This window comes from Drosophila mauritiana, chromosome 2R (assembly GCF_004382145.1).
Source record: "Drosophila mauritiana strain mau12 chromosome 2R, ASM438214v1, whole genome shotgun sequence".
NCBI classification, from domain to species: domain Eukaryota; kingdom Metazoa; phylum Arthropoda; class Insecta; order Diptera; family Drosophilidae; genus Drosophila; species Drosophila mauritiana.
The window spans coordinates 12,281,618-12,299,622 of NC_046668.1; the positions used below are offsets into that span (position 1 = coordinate 12,281,618).

Below are 18,005 nucleotides of genomic sequence, written 5' to 3' on the forward strand. Positions count from 1 at the left end.
ATTAGTATTTTACAGTATTTATAGAAACGGGTTCGATTTCTTTCATTCGCTGATATATTGCATATAAAAAACAAAATAATTATGCAATACAAAATCTGTGTGTGTGTGTTTGTCGCTTAACAGTTAAATATTAATTAAACTTATAGTAATGACTTTTAGTATATAATTAAATATTTTCTTTATGCGGCTTACAATTTTCACTTTCCTATTAGTTTAATAACAGAACAAAATCAAATTTTATCTCTTTAACGGGTTTAGTTATTATTTTTTTGGCCGTTCCGCCTCTGCCACGTGCCACACCTGGCTAGGATTCCACCGGACTGGCGATTCCAGTGGAGAACTGAGTCTCAAGATGGTTTGCAGCAGAGACCGCGGCATTTCATTCGAATGTTTTTTTTTTTTCACTAAAGTTTTTCGATATTTTCTTATGGGTTTTTGTTTGTATTTTTATTTTTTTGTTTGTTTAATTGCCTTAGAGCACTTGGAGTGTATTTTTCATTAATTTACGCTTGCTTTTCGCTTTATAAGTATATACAAATCATAATTTCGGAAACGTGTATAACTAGTGAATAAAGGTAGTGGGCATTACAAATTAGTAGTAGCAAAAGGTAGTATTAGTAGTAGTAGTACTCGTAAGTAGGTTGCTTGTCTGATCAACTTTGTGTGCTAGCTATATGTCTGCATAACTTTCATCTTAACTGTGTCTTTTACAAAATATATATAGTATAAACATCTATAAATTGTTTCGCTCCACCACTCCATTAGGGCACTTCAAAGTTAGTCTCTTTTGTAGAACTGTGTGCTGTTCCTGCTGCTACATTCATTGCTAATGTAGCCTCGATTAGTTTGGGAGAGGTTTTTGGGGGTTTTAGTTTAGAACTTCAGTGCGTAGTTAGTACGTAGAGTTGTGTGTTTGTATGTGGTTTAAATATTGGCATTCTTTTGCTTCTCTATCATCCATAAAGGTGGCTTCCTATAGCCGGAATGGCTCACGCTTCTCCGTCGGTGTGGTTCCCCGCGAAGTGCGTCTCATTGTGGAGCTGAATGTGGGCTCCGCTGAGCTCTTTCGAGGCGTTTGCATCCCGGAGGGCGTTGAGCTACCGCTGATGTTCCGCCTGGGATCGAAAAGTATCAGGATTAGTGGCTGTTCTTTGAATAGTTTATCAGAACATTATAACACATAAAAATAACGAAAAATGTATTGTAATCTGGTAATCGAACTTAAGCATTAGTCGAAAGCATTTTTTGCTTGTTATTCTCTGGACTTTTATGGCATGGACATGCACATCAACATTCACATGCGCGGAAAAGGTTGAACAAGCAAGGAAACTTAACAATAACTTTAGACGGGTATCAAATCATAATTACTTGCTATAGACTGAGTTGAAATTGACTAGTAAATGTCTTTGTTGTAAGCTTAGCAACTTTACCCCAAGCTGGTTGGATTCGTAGTCGAGCTGGGCGATGTTGACTTGGAATCGAATGAGGGTATCTTAATCGGTATCCGTGATGGCCGGCTTTTGGTGTGTTGGGGAAGGTAGTAAGTACAACGATAGTTAGCAAAGGTAAACCATAACCGCTGCCTAAGATACATGATCGATCTTAAATCTAGCCTAAACTTATGAGTATGTATTTATGTTACGTGTTGTATGCCGTTCGTGGCTGTATTACCTAATTGGTTTGAAGCCGAAGCCTGTTAGTGCTGGTATACTGGATGATCTACTCATGCCTCCGTTGCTGTTTCAGTTTTTGATAATTTTGTGTTTGTTTTGGGAGGGGTGGTGGTTTCAGGCACGAGTTTTAGTTGCATTTTTTAGTTGCGTTCAAGCAAATTTCAAATGGTTCAAATGCCAATTGGAGTTGTAAGTTAGCGTTTCATGATGTTGATTGTTTTGTGTGAGTGGTCAATAGTTAATGCGGTAAACCGAAAATAGTGTGAAAATAAAAATAATAAATTAATAAGAGTTTGAATAATTAAATGTGTTTGATCCCGCCCCTTTTCCCCGCTATTTTCAATTCGATTCGATGAGATGCCTTAATAATAGAATCCCTACCTTGTGGGCGCCGGACTAGCCGATCCGGAGGCGGTTTTGCGGGTGATGGTGCTGGTGCCATTGAGACGACTGCCGGGAGTCGTGGTGGTGGTCACCGAAAGTCGCGCCGGACGCGGTGTGGTACCGCTGGCTGTGCTGCCCGTTGAAGGTTTGCGTTGCGGAATGCGTGAGGGCGTGTGATCGTCTATAAAAAAGTAAGGACATGCTAGTCAGCCAAAGATCTGCAAAACAAGCTCATTTGCTACTTACCTGTGCTATCCAGCGACAGCGTGGAGCCATGTCGCGATGGCGGCTTTGATCCCTGTCTGCTGAGCGGGCGCGAGTTTGGCTTGGAGCCGGCACGAGAGCCTCCTGGCGTGAGACCCGTGCGCGTGCTCGTGTAGGTGACCTTGCGTGGTGTGTACCGGCCGGAAGGTCCACCGTGGCTGCCCTCGTTGTCGCTCAGGGAGTCGGGGGTGCTGGCCGAAAGTGAGGAGCGCGACGGTCGTGACATGGGAATCGAGCGGACGGAGCGCTCGCGTACCTTTACAGAAAACAAATAAACATATATTATAATGCTGGTTCATTGTAAATTCAGGACCCCCTCTCCCGTGAAAGATGAAACCAATGTCGGGCACTCCTGCTGGAGCTGCTTCTGCGTCTCCTGCTCCTGCTGCCTGCGAACTTACCCAGTGTGTTGTTGGATGACAATGCAGCACGTGTGGACTCAGCGGCACCGAACGGCTGGTATTGCAACGGACGAATACCGTGCCGCCGGCACCCATGTGAATGGGAAAGGCGCATGGAACCTGGTCTTGAGCGCGGATTTTCTCAAATATTGGCATTAGTTCGGCCAAGTGTTCGTCGGCTAAGGATATAATTTCGATATGTTTAACCAACAATGAACAAACGCATTTCATTTGGCAAACGGTTTATGATCATTTAAGCCGTGGACAACAACCTAACCTGACCTAAAAACCTCATAGCCTCATCAATGAATAGTGTGGGGTGTACTATGCTCTAGCATTAACTAAAAAGTGTCGCAATTACTTAATCAAATACAATTACAAAAAAAAAAATGAACACATTGATACCAAGTATTCGGTTCTCATGCAGATATATAAAAATGATATTTTAAGAGTCGGCGGCGCAGCAGCGATAGCTTTTCTTTGTCAACAACACACACAACGAACCCAAGAAAAAAAGGACGAAAGGAGCACTTACCTTGTGCCCTTGCTGGATGTGAATATGTTTGGATGGGAAAATGGATTGGGGTCGGCATTAGAGCAAGGGTTTAACCCTCTGTCGTTCACCACTTAACACTTTGGCACCTCTTCTCATTTCTCAATTTCGTTTAAATTTATCAGTTTCAGAAATAACGGAATATTTGCTCTTCTATAAAGCTATAACCTCTTTTTGAAATACTTTTTGGATATTATAGTTACATTTAGGGAAAGTTAAAATGTTTAAAGCAGATAGAAATACAATAGGTTAGTTAAAACGATTTTAAGTGAAAGTACAAGTTGATATACATACAGATCATATATAAAAAAAAGATTTTGTATTGATTTGACCGAAGTTTAGAATTTTAAGGATTGTTGAGTAAAGAATATTTAAGAGTAGATAAGTGGGTATTAGCTCTTGAAAAGAACTTAACATAGTTAATTCCGATTGGGGACAAAAACGATGGAAATGGAATCGGTGTGACACTTTGGCTCCCCTTTACATTCTGTTGCAGATTCGATTTGCTGATTGATTTACCTTGATGATGGGACCCTGTCCACTCATATATGGGGGCAAGTTGGAGCTGCCGCCATTGTGGGCATGGGGTGAGGAGGAGGCAGTGGCGGCCGCATTTGGCGTGGAACGTCTGGGCGTGAATGCGGCCATGCTCTGCGAGACGCCATCGGCCAATATGAATTGCTCGCGTAGCTCTATGTTAGTGCGTCCCTTGGCTGCTCCCGGGTAACAGTGGCATTGGTTTTGGTAGCGATTGCAGTTGCAGTGGCAGATGCACAGATGCATTTATGTACGCATTTGTACGCATTGGCATGGCAGATGCAGATGCACCCACATATAACACATTTACACGGATAGGCAATGTTTTGTTGTAGGGCGAACATATAAACAACAACAATAACAACGAAAGTTCGTTACCGCAAAGTATTTGTCACAGTTTGTTTTCAGTATGGTGTGTTTTACAACATTTTTGGTTTTTGGTTTTTTTTGGATTTTTTGTTGTTTAGTATTTGGTGTGGGCACAGGCGGGTGCATGTCGGGCGTGGTCGTGGGCGTGGCGAGCGGGCAGCGCAAGCGTAGAGTATACATATATGTATATTTATCGGGTTCGGTTTATCAAGATTCAATCGATTTTCGGTATAATAAAGAAAACCATTTTGGAAAAAAGAAAAAGGGGTAAACATAAAGTTTGATTAGTAAAAAACGAAAAACAAATAACACAAATTAATACAAAAATTGTAATTTTAATACAGGACGTACAACGAAATTGGTGGGGGCTCAAACATAAAATGGGTGACATGAAGTACAGTGTGCACAAACCCTGTTAGTTAACAGAGCATGCTAGACTGTTAAACAAATAAAGCAGGATGTTAGTTAGAAAGCAGGATAGGATTAAAAGAAAAGATCATACTCAACTACTGGTTAAAAACAAAGGGTTAATGTAACTACGACTAAGAGTTGGGTGGAGAAACCTGGTTAATAACACTAACTAATAGGAAATAGAAGAACCTACAATTGGCGGGATTTTTTTTTGGTGAGCGTTGGTGTGTGTTTTCATGGTCTTATAGCAGCTAATTGGTACGCAGTTAGATAGAAGCGACAAAAATGAGCATGAGTAGAGTAGATGGTACAACCCTTGGCTAGATTGGTCAGTTTTATATTTAATTGGTTTTGGTTGCTGGGTAATTGTGTATGATGTGGCTTTTGGCGCTGGCTGAATGGCAATTAAAAGTAAAATTCGCCCTAAGGCACACGGTTAATATCATTTTAGCTTGTTTAGGCAACTTTTGGACCAGAATTAATGATGAGGTTTAAACAAAGGTTTCTCTTTTTATATTCCGGGTTCATTGGCTAGTTATTTTAGGCACAGTAGTTTATTGTTGGTTGGTTGTTTGTTGGTTGGTTAAATGACCATATCCGTTTGGTAATATTATTATTATTATTTGGCATTATAGTATAATTAGTTGTTAAGCACAACTGTACCTAGATGTGATATGAATGCATTTAAATGATATGAGCAAACGATGCACAGTATCTGGGTATAGACAAAATGCATGATTTGGGTGGAATATTAAAAATGTGGACTACTATATTACGCTAGATTATTATTGTAGATATAAGTATGGAATTTATGTGGCTGGTATGGATGTGGAATGGATGAAATCTAACAAATTTCGAAAATGTGTGTACGCAACACAACTAAATATGGTGTTTTGACTAAACTCGTATGGTTAGATGGACCACTTACCGCGACAAGGATCGTTCTTCTGCAGGAATTCGTCCAGGGCAACCCAGCCGCCACCCACGCGCACCATAACAGTGCTGCGAAGGATACGAACCAGGCGCAGTTTCTGGGAGTCTCCAAACTGGAATAAGTTAATTTACAAATTAGTAACTGCCTCCCAGGTGACCCACTACTCTTGCAACTTACTCTGTACTTGCCCTCGCCAACTTGGAACACGCGGAACTTCTGTCGGCAGGTACACAGCATGACCAGGCGTTTGACTTCATCGTGTATTTTGTCCGAATCATTGGCTGGCTTGCGCTCTTGCCAATCGGGACGAAGGGCGGCAATGAACTCTTGCCAGTCGATGAGGCCTTCGCCATTGCGATCGAACAAATCGGCTACAGCCTTCATTTCCAAGCCAGATGTATCGAATTCTAAAGAAAATATATTTGTTAATATAGTTAAGTATAGGTGGTTAAGCCTCGGAGGAACTTACTCGTATTGAGTATGCCATCGATGAAGACATCGCGCGGAATCATGCCATTGTTATCCTTATCCATTTTCCGGAACAGATCCGTCAAGCGCGACTTCTTGTGGTTCATGTACTTGAGGAACTATAAGTGGATAGCAATATTAAATGAAATATTCTATTCGAAGGGAGTATTAGTTAAAAATACTTACGCGCTTGCGCCAATCGTCCCAGCTGAAGTTGCGGGCACGCTCCACATCCTTCAGATACAGCAGATGATCGTTAAGCAGCCGCTGGCGCTCCCATGAGAGCATCCAGACATCGCGCCACTTGGTCCACAGAAGCTTCGCGCGTGGAGAACGGAATTCCAGTTCCGGTCCCGAGGTGCTATATTAAAATGTGATGTTTATGTCAATTAGAAGTTCTTTAAACTCTGTAAGCATTGTGAACCAAACTAAATACAAACTGGACAAATACTGGACATGCACAGCTTGAGATGATATGGACGATATTGGAGGATTTCAAAGACTTACCTTGGCGAGAATCGGGGGCCATAGTGCGGCAGGCGATCTCTGTCGGGCGTATCACGTGTGGGCGTGATACGACTGCTCAGAGATTTTGGTTTTGACATAGACATAGGCAAATAAAGCGGCAAGATGCAAAGTTTTGATATTTGATATTCGAGCGGTATGAGCAACGTTTACGTAGTAGCGTAGTGTGTAGACAAGATGAAAGTAGAATCAAAAAGAGACAAAACAAAATGGTAAAGTAACGAACAAAATACGCAAAACACATTAACATAGATAATACATGGATATTACAAATTTAAATATATATTTCGAATAGTTGTAGACGCAGCATTTCCAAAAGTAGTTGAAAAGTTGAAAACAAAACAAATTCGATTTGAGAATTTCGAAGTACATGCGGAATCTATCTATTCTTGAATTACAAAAAAGTACAAGCACAATGAGAACTCACCTTCCCTTGCGGGCATTGAGTCCCTGGTCACGAGATCCCTTGAAGCTGTGAAGAGAGAGAATATATATTGTTAGTTATAAAATTATAATTAGGTTTCGGATTAAACAAGCAATAGGTTAAGCGGCAGTGATTAAGCAGGAGGAGTGCTTGATTGGTATGAATTGTGCGTTAGCAGCTACGGATTTTAGCGCTACTTTGGGGATTTAAACAAGTATCTTGGGTGGTGGTTTCGGTATATCAGATGTTAGGCAATCACTAAATCCATTCGTGATTAGATGGGAGTAAGCACATTTGCCACTGGGCAATTGGATGAAACGAGTAGCAAGCATTACAGTATAAACTTGCGGCCAAACCTTTGACGCCTCAGGGTGCCGTCGGGTGACTGCTCACGCAGATCGTGACTGGAGCCACGACTGTTGGTCGGTAGATAGTTGGTTCATTGATTGGTGTGGTTTTTGGATAGGCAGAGAGATAGGTGTGCAAGACGTTGCGGGGGTTTTTTGGTTTTGTTTGGAATATTGTAGCAATAAGGTGGTGGATACAAAAGAAAGTATACAAAAAGAAATTGGAAAAAATAAATATACAAAATAATAATAATATACAAAGGATATGTGCAGCAGAGCTACAGTTTCGGCAGCTACTTGCGAATCTATTAATCTACTCACACTGGCGTCTTGCCGCTACGCGATGGCTTGCGCGCTCCTGGTGGCAACTGTCTTGGTTTGCAGGCGCGGTCCACTTCGTTTTGGCGGCGAGCAGTGTTTTCCATGAACTCCTTGTGGTCTTCGATCAATTTCTCCACGGGCGGAATCTCGTCCGGCAGCTGTTCGTGCTTCAGGTCTGCAGAGAACGTCAATTAAGATCTATCTTGAATAATTTAATAATTAATACTTACTCAACAAGGTGCCCTCGAGTCCGCTGAGCCAAGCCAACAGCTCCTCAATGGTGTCGTCCAAATCCTTGAGCGACTGCAGATGCTGTTCCAGCTTCGACTCGCGATTGATGGCCCATTGGCGCACCTCCTCCCAACGCTGCTGGATAATCGAAAGCCAGTTCTTGATGATCGGAATGGCATCGGGGTAGGCCTTGTTGATAATGTCTTCGGCGTACTCAAAAGTCTCGGTCTTCTCACGCTCGCGCACTCGCAGGTCCTTCATAAAGTCCATGTGGATGTCCATCATTTCACGGGACACCTTCTCGTCATCAGGGGCATTCTTGGCATATCGTAGCTTGTGCTCGGCATGATCCAGCCAATCAAAGAGAGCCTGGACACGGGCATTAAGCTTCTCGGCATCAACAAGAGCCACCTGGAGACGCTCGCCGCGTTTGGCGACGGCACTCTTGACCTCCTCCCAAATGGACTGCATCTCATCGAGCTGACGTCCAACTTCGGGATTGTTTCCAGACCGCTCTAGGTCCCGTCCTGTCTTGAGCACTCCTTGCATTTGCGCAGCGCGCTTCTGCAGATCCTGCTCAATGTGCTTGTGGTGCTCGCATAGACCTTGAACCGTCTCCAAATCACCGTGGACTGGTCCATTTTCGTTCAGGCGGCTCTTCGCCTTCTTCAACCACTCAAGAAGCTCACCCAGAGCATCGCTGAACTGTCCGGAAAGAAGCAAAGCCTCCTCCAGCTTGCGCTGACGGTCGATACTCTTGGACCACACTCGAGTCCATTGTTCCTTCAGTTCGATCAGCATTTTGTCCAACACTGGACGATCGCCCTTGGGAGCTCGCTCCAAAAGATTCTTTCCGGTGCGCATGGTTCCGTCGTAGACCGATTGCTTGGCGCCCAGCTGACGGTGGGTCTCCTTCAGCTTGCCAATGTACTTCTTGATCTTTTGTGGTTCCTTGGACGCTGTGGCTTCCTCGATGATTTGATCCAGCACCTGTTCGGTTTCCTGCAGATACTGCATCATGCCACTCCAGGCGTCGTTGAACTCGCGAGCCTCTTTGTAGCCATGGTCCAGAGCACGAGTGCGTTCCGCGGCCTTGCTCACCACTCGTTCCCATCGATGTTGCACAGAAACGAGCAGGTTCTTAATCAAGATCACGTCCTGCTTCTGGCTGAAGTACTTAAGGTGAGTTCCCTTCTTGTCCAGCAGCAGCATGGCTTCGCGATGAGTGCTCACATCCTTCTGCAGCACCTTGTGCTCCTCCATCTGGGCCTGAATGGTTTCCAGGACGCGAGAGACTGGCTCGGCATTGGACAGCAGCTTTTCGGCCTGGGTCAGCCATTCAACAAAGGCTTGCAGTGTGTCATGGAACTCGGTGGCTTCCTTGAGTGCAATTTCCAACTTAATCTTCTTGTCGGATGCACGGGATACCACGGCATCCCAACGTTGCTTCAGCGTGCGGAGCGTATGCTGTAAGTTGCTGGACGAGACCTTCATTTGGTTCTGACGCTTGATGTACTCCTGGCCCTGGGCCTGAATCGTCTCCACCTTGGGTCTGTTTTCATCCAGCTCGTTGTACACCTCCATGAAACGTTCCAGTTGCTCAGTAGCAGTCTCGGGAAGTCCGCCCACAGGCTTGCTAGCTCCAATCACTGCGTCTACATCGCCCAGCCATCCCAGAATATCCTGGACCTCGGCAATATATCCGTGAGCTTCGCGCAGAGCCTCCTCTAGTTCATGCTGTCGGTCGCTGGCCTTTTGGAGGAGCTGCTTCCATTCGTTGTTTAGTTTGCGCAGCTTCTCCTGAGTGGTAGAAGCCTCCACAGATCCCTTCTCGGTTTCAATCAACTGTCGGCCCGCATCGTTCAGTGTGTCCACTGAGTTCTGGTGGGCCTGAATGTCATTGGCCAGCACCTTTAGCTTGGCCAATTCAACCTCTAGCAGTTGCGGATCTCCAGGTATCTAAAAGTTTACACAATGGAAAGTTAAAACGATTTGGTTTTCTTACCAGAATTAAATATATATCTACGTACCGGCTTAAGTTGGTCCAGTGTGCTGTCGGTCTTGTTGATCCAGACCAGTAGCTCATTCAGGGCATGCTGGAATTGACCCAAGTGCAGCAGAGCGTGTTCCAGTTGCTTCTGGCGCTCGACCATGCCACGGAGTAGGGCCTCCCAGCGGCGATTGACCACCGACAGGGGTTCGCGGATCGATGCCGCTTGCTCGGGTGAAGTGCGTTCCGTCAGTTCCACAGCTTGTCTGTAAGATGCAATTAACAATTAGCTGAAGAATTTACAAAACCTGCAGTTAAACATAAGCAAGCGCAAAAACAATAAATGGCAAGTGTTTTCTTTTTTGTTTTGACATTGCATGCAACTGGATAAACTGTGGCAATCAAAAAACATGCTCGGCTCAACTTTGTTCACAGATCCCGGAGATCTTAAATCATTGCAGTTGCAAGCACTTAAATGTAATCAATATTCACAACAACAACGCACGAACGAACTAGACTTTTTTGAAACTATCTTGCCTTTTGAGACCTCTGCCAATTCACAAGTTGAGATAGACACCACGGCAATGGAACATTAGATTTTTAAATTTAAATAGATTCGATTGAATTAGAATATATATATATATAGAAGGCCTTACCTGTTTAATGCTTCTACTTCAACCATATGCGGATCGACTTCATCCTTGAACGACTTGAGTTGTTCAATCTGTCGCTTGACGGCATCAATGTCCGAACCCACAGCTCCCAGATGGGCAAACTTGTCCTCGGCCTTGGTCAAGAACTTGAGGAGGTTCTGCAGTGTCTCGTGGAACTCCATGGCCTTCTCCATGGCATCGATGAGGTTCTCCTCGCGCTTGGCATACAGCGCCGTGATGTTGTCCCACGCGTTGTCCAAGTCCTCGATGTGCTTCTTGACCTCTGGCTTGTCGGGCTCGCCGCACATGTTCATCAGGTTGCTGCCGTGACGTCGCACCTGCTCGACCTCTGGTTTGGTCTGGTCGATCTCGTGGCGGATCTCCTGCAGCGCCACTTGTTGCTTCTTGATGTCCTGGGGCTGGGCCGCTGGTGGCTCCTGGCAAGATAGTGTCTCTTCTAGATCCTTTAGAGTCTTCATCACGCTGTTCAGTTGCTTCCAGAAGGGTTCGGCTACGCTTAGGATGTCGTCCAACGAGCTGCCTCTCTTCTTGGTGGCGTTCTGCACATCGTTCCAGAGGTTGTTCAGCTTCTCCAGCTTGGCCTTAATGTCACGCACAGCTGGATCAGCTTTGTTGCCAGCCTTAGCGATAACATCGTTGGCCGCACGCTGCACAGCACTGAAAGCATCCTGTCGCTTGTCCAGATCGTCCATTAAAGCATCATTATCCTCGATCTGCTCACGTATCTTCTGCGGAAGAGCGGACAGGGGATCTAATTGATTGACCTGATCCACGGTGTTGGCCAGAGCACGCAGCATGCCCTCCAACTTGTCGGAGAACTGGCTGGATTCCTGCAGGGCACTCTCGAGCGCCTGCTGCCGTTCACGGAGTTCCAAGCGGAGTGCGGCATACCGGGCGTTGTCCGTGTCCAAAATCTCGTTGATCTTAGCACCATCATCATCGGCCACCAATGCACCCAAAGCCTCACCAGTCTTGTTCAGTTTGTCTAGCAGTGGCTTATGTTCCGCGATGGATTGCAGAAGACGTTCGTTCTTGTCCTGCTGCAAAGTGATCTGGTCAGGACGCAAAGCCGGCATGCTCAATCGCGAGATCTGCTGCTCCATGTCATCCAACCAGGCGGTGAGTCCCTGATGGGAATCGGCGAAATGCTCCGACAGGGGCAGAGCCTGTTCCAGGATGCCCAGTCGCTCGCTGCACAATTGAGCAACAGTGTCGACGATCTCCTTCAAATCATCCAATTTCTCACGAAGAGTGGCGGTGTTCTCGCTCTGTGGGGACTCACGAAGCACCTTCTTGGAGGCCGCCGTAACATCTCGTACACGTCCCTTCTGACTGGAAATGTCATCGTTGATGGAACGATGCTCCTGCAATTGGGCTCGCACCAACTTTGGCTCCATGGCAGGCAGATCGGCTTCGCGAAGAGTTGTGTCCATTTCACGGAACCACTCAAGCAGTTCATCAATGTCACCTGTCACTTCCTTGGCGCGCTGGTTGCTCAGGTGGAGACGCTCCGCCTTGCGTTGGATTTGCTCCACAATGGAATCGAAGCGACGGTTGTCTCGGGTCACAATGCTCTCAATGGTGGCAGCACCTTCTCCCGGAGAAAGCTGACACAGCTGGGGTCCCACTTGATTGATGCTGTCCAGAATAGGACGCATATCAGCCAATTCACCCTCCAGCCGAAGCACATCAGCTTGACGCGGCTCGCTGGGAGCAAGAGCAGCTTCAGCACTTTGCATCCATTCCACTAAACGGTTGTGAGCTTCATGGAATTGCTGCACCAATGGCAGTGCATTCTGTGCACTCTTCAGCAGATCTCCACCACGGTTGGTCAAGTCGCCATAGCGACGTTGCAGGGAGTCTAACTTGTCCTTCAGTTGGATAGCTTCATCGTTGGAAATGTGCTTCATCAGCTCGGCTCCGGATTCCACAGTAGATTCCACATTCGAAGCGTGACCGGCAATGTTCTCGTTTAGCTCCAGCAGATGATCCATCTGTTCCAGCAGCTTTTCAGCGTACACGGGAACGGACTTAAAGCGCTTCAGCTCCGCTTCCATACTTTCCATCCAGGCCACCAGATCCTGATAACTCAAGACCAAGTGACGCAATCCCTGGCGTGATTCGGCTAGCAGAGCTCCAATGTTGTCGCTGGCATCCACCAATCCTGTGTACCGCTCAGTCACACCGCGCACCTTCTCGCCCAGATTAACGGCTTCCTCGTCGCTAACCAAATGCATCAGCTGGGCGGCGACATCGGCAAGATCGGAAAAGTCGGGCTTCTTTCCCAAGATTTCGTCGTGTAGACGGTCGTGTTCGCGGATACGCTGCTGGATCTTCTCTTCGTCAGTAGGTATCAGTTCCATTGCCTTTACAGATCGCTCCGTGTTGTCCAGCCAGAGTTCCAATGGGCTGATCTTGTCATGGAATCGCTTAGCCACCTCCATGGCTTCCTCAAGATCCAACTCACGTTGTTCGGCTCCGTCGGTCAGGGCATCGAATCGCTTCATCAAATCGTTCAACTGTTTCTCAATGGAGGCACGTTCACCGGGTTCACAGTGATTGGCAACTTCCTTGCCGAGGTTGGCCAGAGATCCCATGGAGTTTTGACGATCCAAAAGCATTTTCTTGAGGAACTTTTGCTCCTGCAGCTGTGCCTTTACCACCTTATAATCGGAGCTAGGCGGCTTCTGATTAGCCACCATCTCCTCGGTGTCGCTGAGCCACTTGGATAGACCTGCCAACGCCTCCTGGAACTTTCCAGATTGCAGTAGAGCCACATCCAAACGTCGATCGCGCTCGTTCATTCGCTCCTTCAAATCGTTCCAGCGGTCGTTTAGCTTTTCCAGATCCTTCTCAATGGCCGTGGTGGAAACACCACTGCCAGCCGAACGCACTAGGTCTCTGCCAGCAACGTTTACCTTGTCCACATTGATGGCCAGTGGTTCTACCTTGCGCTCCCTGAAGTTACGGAAGTCCTCTTGCTGGCGGCGAATCTGATCCAACTCCGAACCCACGGGCTTCATGCGCTTGAACTCATCGCTCACGTCTTGAATGTCATCCAGAGTTTGAGATTGATTGTCGTAGAATTCGCGAAGTGCTTTCAAAGTGGAATGAAGATTATCCTCGTGATCGCGAACTCGGTTGTCCAAACGACCCAACGTCTTTCGCAGCGTGGAGATTTGCTCACGGGTCTGGGTCGTGTCTGCAGCGAATCCTGCATCTACCAAAACATCAGCAGCACGTTCTGCATCCTCCAAACGACCCACAAGGCGATCCAATTTGTTCTGGATCTTGCCGACATCGTCGATTTGCACTTGCACAATCTTAATTTCACGGCCGGGCGGCGAGAGCTTTTCAATCTCGGTCTCCAGATCGTTCAGATCAATGCCCAAACTCTTCATTTGTTCGTTGAATTGGGACACTGCGGTGGCTGCAGATTGCAGTTCTCCGCAGCGATCATCCAGGCGACCCTGTAACTCGGACATGCGGTCGGCCAGACCATCGACTTCACTGGTCAAATGGTCAGCATCTCCGCCAGCAGCCCTAGCCTCAGCACTGATATCCTTTGCCAGAGCCTTAAGTGACTGCAAAGGCTTGCTCAAATTAGTGAGCTCTTCGCGTATGGCCTTGACACGCTCCAAAAGTTTGGGATCCTTGGCAGCTCCACCGAGAGCATCGTGTGCAGCAAGTCGATCCTCGCAGCGACCTAAAGAATGATCCAGGTTTCGCAGCTCATCATTAAAATCGCCCAAACGACGCGAGCAGTTTTCAATTTCATGAGCACGGGCAATCAGATCATTGTTGAGTCTCTCCCAACGATCACGGATGTCCTGAAGCTCTGCCTTAATGGGTTCCTTATCGATGTCGCAGCTGGTGAGGAATGTCTCTCCCAATCCCTTGGTGTTTTCGAATTCTCCGGAATGCTTCCAAACCTCACTACGGAAGGTCTGCAGATCACGCAGACGCGTCTCCAGCTTTGCCTTGGACAACAAGCCGGGTGTAAGATCAGACAACTTATCCTCCGCGGTACGCAGCCAGGCCAGGAAAGTCTCCGAAGTTTGGGAGTACTTCTTGCAGTGCTCCATGCACGTCTGCAGTCGGGTGTGGCGATCGACGGCTTCACGGCGCAGTTTCTCCCACTGCTGCTGGATGCGATCCAAATCACGCTTAACTCCGCGATCCTGCTGGCGATCGGTTAGATCTTTGCCCTTGTTGATTAGCATAATAACTTCATGCTCACGGGCCATTACCTCACGATAGATCGGCTCATGGGTATCGATCTGGTGCTGCAGTGTTGGCTTGTGCGCAGAGACCAGAAGCCTGTCGGTCAGGTTGGAGAGCTCTCCGCCCAACCAACCAAGAGTCTTTGAGCAATTCTCGGCAAAGTGGCGGCCATCCCGGAGGGAAGCCTCTGTTTCTGCCTTCTTGGTATCCAGTTTCTTCTGGAGGGCCAAATACTGTTTCTCCAGAGCTGCGACACGAGAGTTGACATCAGCGCGCGAGGCGGGATCACCCAGAATGTTGCACAGAGTGGCGGCGGATTGCTCCACATCGGCTAACAGCGGTCGTTGACCCTCAAGCTGGCGCTCCAGGTTCTCGATTTTGCGGAGATTCTCCTGGTGATCGCCATCCATGGGCAAAGTATCCAGATTATCGCTAATGTTCTGCAGAGCCTCACGCAAACGATTGACAGCAGCATCGAACTCCTTGGAACTGTCAGCCGCACCGCCCAAACTGTTTGCACGGTCGTCTAGCTTTCCAACCAGATCATCCCACTTGCCCAGAATGTCCTTCAGTTTAATTTCGACGGCCTGGGCATCGGGTGTGCCGGCCAAATGGTCGACAACATCATGTCCGAGCTCCTGGAAATGCTTCAGTTGTGGTTGCTGAGTGCGGAATTCCTCGCGAAGCACTTGCACCTGCTGCACCTGGCTCTGGACCATACGGGGATCGGAAGAGATGGGTCCCAGCACGGTTAACATACGTTCCTTACTGTCCAGCCAGCTCTTCAGATTTCCATGGGTGTCCAAAAAGTCACGTAGCTTCTCGGAGAAGGCAATGCGATTCTTGCAGATGTCGTTGAGATTCTTCCACTTCTCTTGGATGCTATCGTTCTCCTGGCGCAATTGTTCGGCGCCGGGCACATCCGACTTGCGGCGGAGGATATCCTTCACCTGAGCCTTGGTGGTGTCAAGAAGACTCTGCTTCTCGTACATGTCTTCGAGGATCTTGCGCGCCTGCTTAATGCAGCGCTCGGCCTCGTCCTTGTTTGATACGGACTCCTTGGGCAATTGACGCTGAATGCGCTCCAGGAACTGAGCTAGTCCCTTCAGATTCTCGTACTGCTTGCGAAGCTCCTCGCTCAGGTTGTCCAGCTCATGTTGACGGTCATTGAGGCGCACGCCAATCAGCCCATAGCGATTGTTGATCTCGCTCAGCTGCTGCTGCACCGGAGATAGCTCAGACAGCTGGAATCCATCCTGGGAGGATCTGCGGCTACCGAATCCACTGGAACCAGTCGATAGTGGCGACAGGATGCCTCCCTTGGTGGGGCTGGGGCTTCTAGCGTCTCCGGACATGCGGCGCAACGGACTGGCCCGCTTAATCGGACTATAAGTGGAGCGTTTGCGGGCAGGACTCTCTGGACGGATCAGCGCATCGTACTGTGCTCCAATATCGTTAATTTTGTCAATAGTTGGTGCATAGTCGCGGTAATCCTTGCATATGGGCTTCAGCTCGTCGTTCTGCTGCTTAATTCTGTCCAGATCGATTGCTACTGGCGGAAGGCCGTTAACTCGCGCTTCAGTGCTGGCCAGCCAGGAGAGGACCTGATCCTTCAGTCCCTCGTAGGCCAGTTGTTGTTCGGCCTTTTGCTTGGACAGCTTGGCGCGCTCATCGATGCTGATGTTAATGTTGCGCCACTGAGATTCCAGTGCCTTAATACGATCGCGCAAAACTCCAGTATCGGTGACATCTCGCAGGCTGATAAGATCCTTGCCACTGCGCACGCAATCCTCAAACTGCGGAGCCAGTTGGTCTTTGTCACGCGACAGTTCGTTCATGCGGCGAGCCAACTCTTCAGTTGAAAGCAGGCTTGTCTCGCGGCTATCTAGAGCCTCCTGTAAGCTGGCCATACGCTGCTCCACGGTGCTGATTTCATCCAGATACCGGCTTAATCGGTTGTAAACGTCATCTAAGAATTCACCACGCTTGTTGGCCTTCTCGTAGAGCTTCTCGAACTTGACGGTCACATCGTTTAGATTCGATTCCACCTTCTTGGCAATGCGGGCATTCGATGCGCTGGCAAGCAGATGTTTGGCCGAGACTTGAACGCTGTCGATGCTGGCCTGGTGAGATTGAAGATCGGCTAGCAGGACCTTGTGCTCGCGGATCTGCTCCTGCAGACGCTCCTTAATAAGCGAGGCGGGTCGCAGATTCATCTTGAACTTATCCTCGGCCTGGTTAACCCATCCCACAAGACTGTCCAAGGCATCCTGCACGCCCTGCGATTGCACCAAAGTCTTGTCCAGAGTTTTGCAGTGCTCGCCCAGATTATCCAGCAGCTGCTGGTAGTTGTTCTTCAGATCGGCAATAGGCAGTTCCAACTGATTGATCTCCATGGGACTGAGTTGGCCACCAAGGCTGCGCAGCAGATTATCAAGAGCCTGCTGTGCATTGTCCACCAAACGACCACTAGAAAGCAGCTCATTGTGTAGGGCCTTGGCCTCGTTCATCTGATCCTGCACTCCCTTAGGATCGCCGGCAATCGGTTCAGAGATAATGCGCGACACACGCGGATGCACACTTCTCATCCACTCGTTGGCCTTGTCCAATGCATCCTGGTACTCACGCTGGCGTCCACCCAAACCGGAGACGCGATCTTGCAGAGCATTCACACGGTTCAACAGATCCTTGTACTGCGCCGAGACCAGCGATACCTCTTGGCGTATGGGACTCTCGGCACTGGACAGTGGCTCAACATGAGGCAAGCGTTCGGGCAGTGAAGTACGGAAGTCGTTCAGTATGGCCAAGAACTCCTTGCTCTCGTCCACAAACTTCTGTGCGGCCATTGTGATGAACCGCAGATCGGCCTGGTGCCCAATCACATCGCTGACAAACTCACGAACCGAATCGGCCTGAGAGGGCAGCCGGGTCAGGTCGGACAGGGAACGTTCCTTGTCCTCCAAAGTGCGTCGGGCGACTTGCAACCAATCGGAGAATACATCCAATTCGCTGCGCAGTTTGGTGAGCTCATCTCGACCTGCTTCCAGGCGGCGGAGCAAGCGTACGGTGCGATCGTTGACACGATCCACACGCGAACGCAACTCCCGGCCGGAGTTCTCCAGAGTGGTCACTTCGGGGGCAGACAAAACATCACCACCGGTGAGCACGATCTGACGGATTTGCTCCAAACAAGTGGCTACTGGTCGCTGCTGAGACTCGATCTCATCCTTGATTTGCTGTTTAAACAAGGAATATATTGTTTTTAATTTTGCAAA

At 48.0% G+C, this 18,005-nt stretch overlaps 1 protein-coding gene across 27 annotated transcripts in view; it reads right to left on the reverse strand.

Moving 5' to 3' along the window:
* Positions 1 to 261: 261 nt before the first annotated feature.
* Positions 262 to 18,005, reverse strand: part of LOC117138600 (microtubule-actin cross-linking factor 1) — a 75,318-nt gene continuing 57,574 nt past the window's right edge. For 9 of the 27 annotated variants that reach the window (XM_033300785.1, XM_033300784.1, XM_033300799.1 and 6 more), the window contains 15 exons: positions 10,489 to 17,966; positions 9,873 to 10,098; positions 7,842 to 9,801; positions 7,612 to 7,786; positions 6,947 to 6,991; positions 6,502 to 6,573; positions 6,181 to 6,355; positions 5,996 to 6,113; positions 5,704 to 5,933; positions 5,521 to 5,638; positions 3,795 to 3,988; positions 2,304 to 2,577; positions 2,055 to 2,238; positions 1,672 to 1,737; positions 262 to 1,115 (listed from right to left, as the gene is read on the reverse strand). In XM_033300785.1, coding sequence (XP_033156676.1) covers positions 974 to 1,115; positions 1,672 to 1,737; positions 2,055 to 2,238; positions 2,304 to 2,577; positions 3,795 to 3,988; positions 5,521 to 5,638; positions 5,704 to 5,933; positions 5,996 to 6,113; positions 6,181 to 6,355; positions 6,502 to 6,573; positions 6,947 to 6,991; positions 7,612 to 7,786; positions 7,842 to 9,801; positions 9,873 to 10,098; positions 10,489 to 17,966 — 11,457 coding nt within the window. In that variant the 3' untranslated portion in view covers positions 262 to 973. Of the gene's footprint in view, positions 1,116 to 1,430; positions 1,518 to 1,671; positions 1,738 to 2,054; positions 2,239 to 2,303; positions 2,578 to 2,722; positions 2,902 to 3,794; positions 3,989 to 5,520; positions 5,639 to 5,703; positions 5,934 to 5,995; positions 6,114 to 6,180; positions 6,356 to 6,501; positions 6,574 to 6,946; positions 6,992 to 7,299; positions 7,360 to 7,611; positions 7,787 to 7,841; positions 9,802 to 9,872; positions 10,099 to 10,369; positions 10,382 to 10,488; positions 17,967 to 18,005 lie in introns of all 27 variants that reach the window. The other 18 variants (XM_033300797.1, XM_033300786.1, XM_033300788.1 and 15 more) reach the window with 8 other exon arrangements.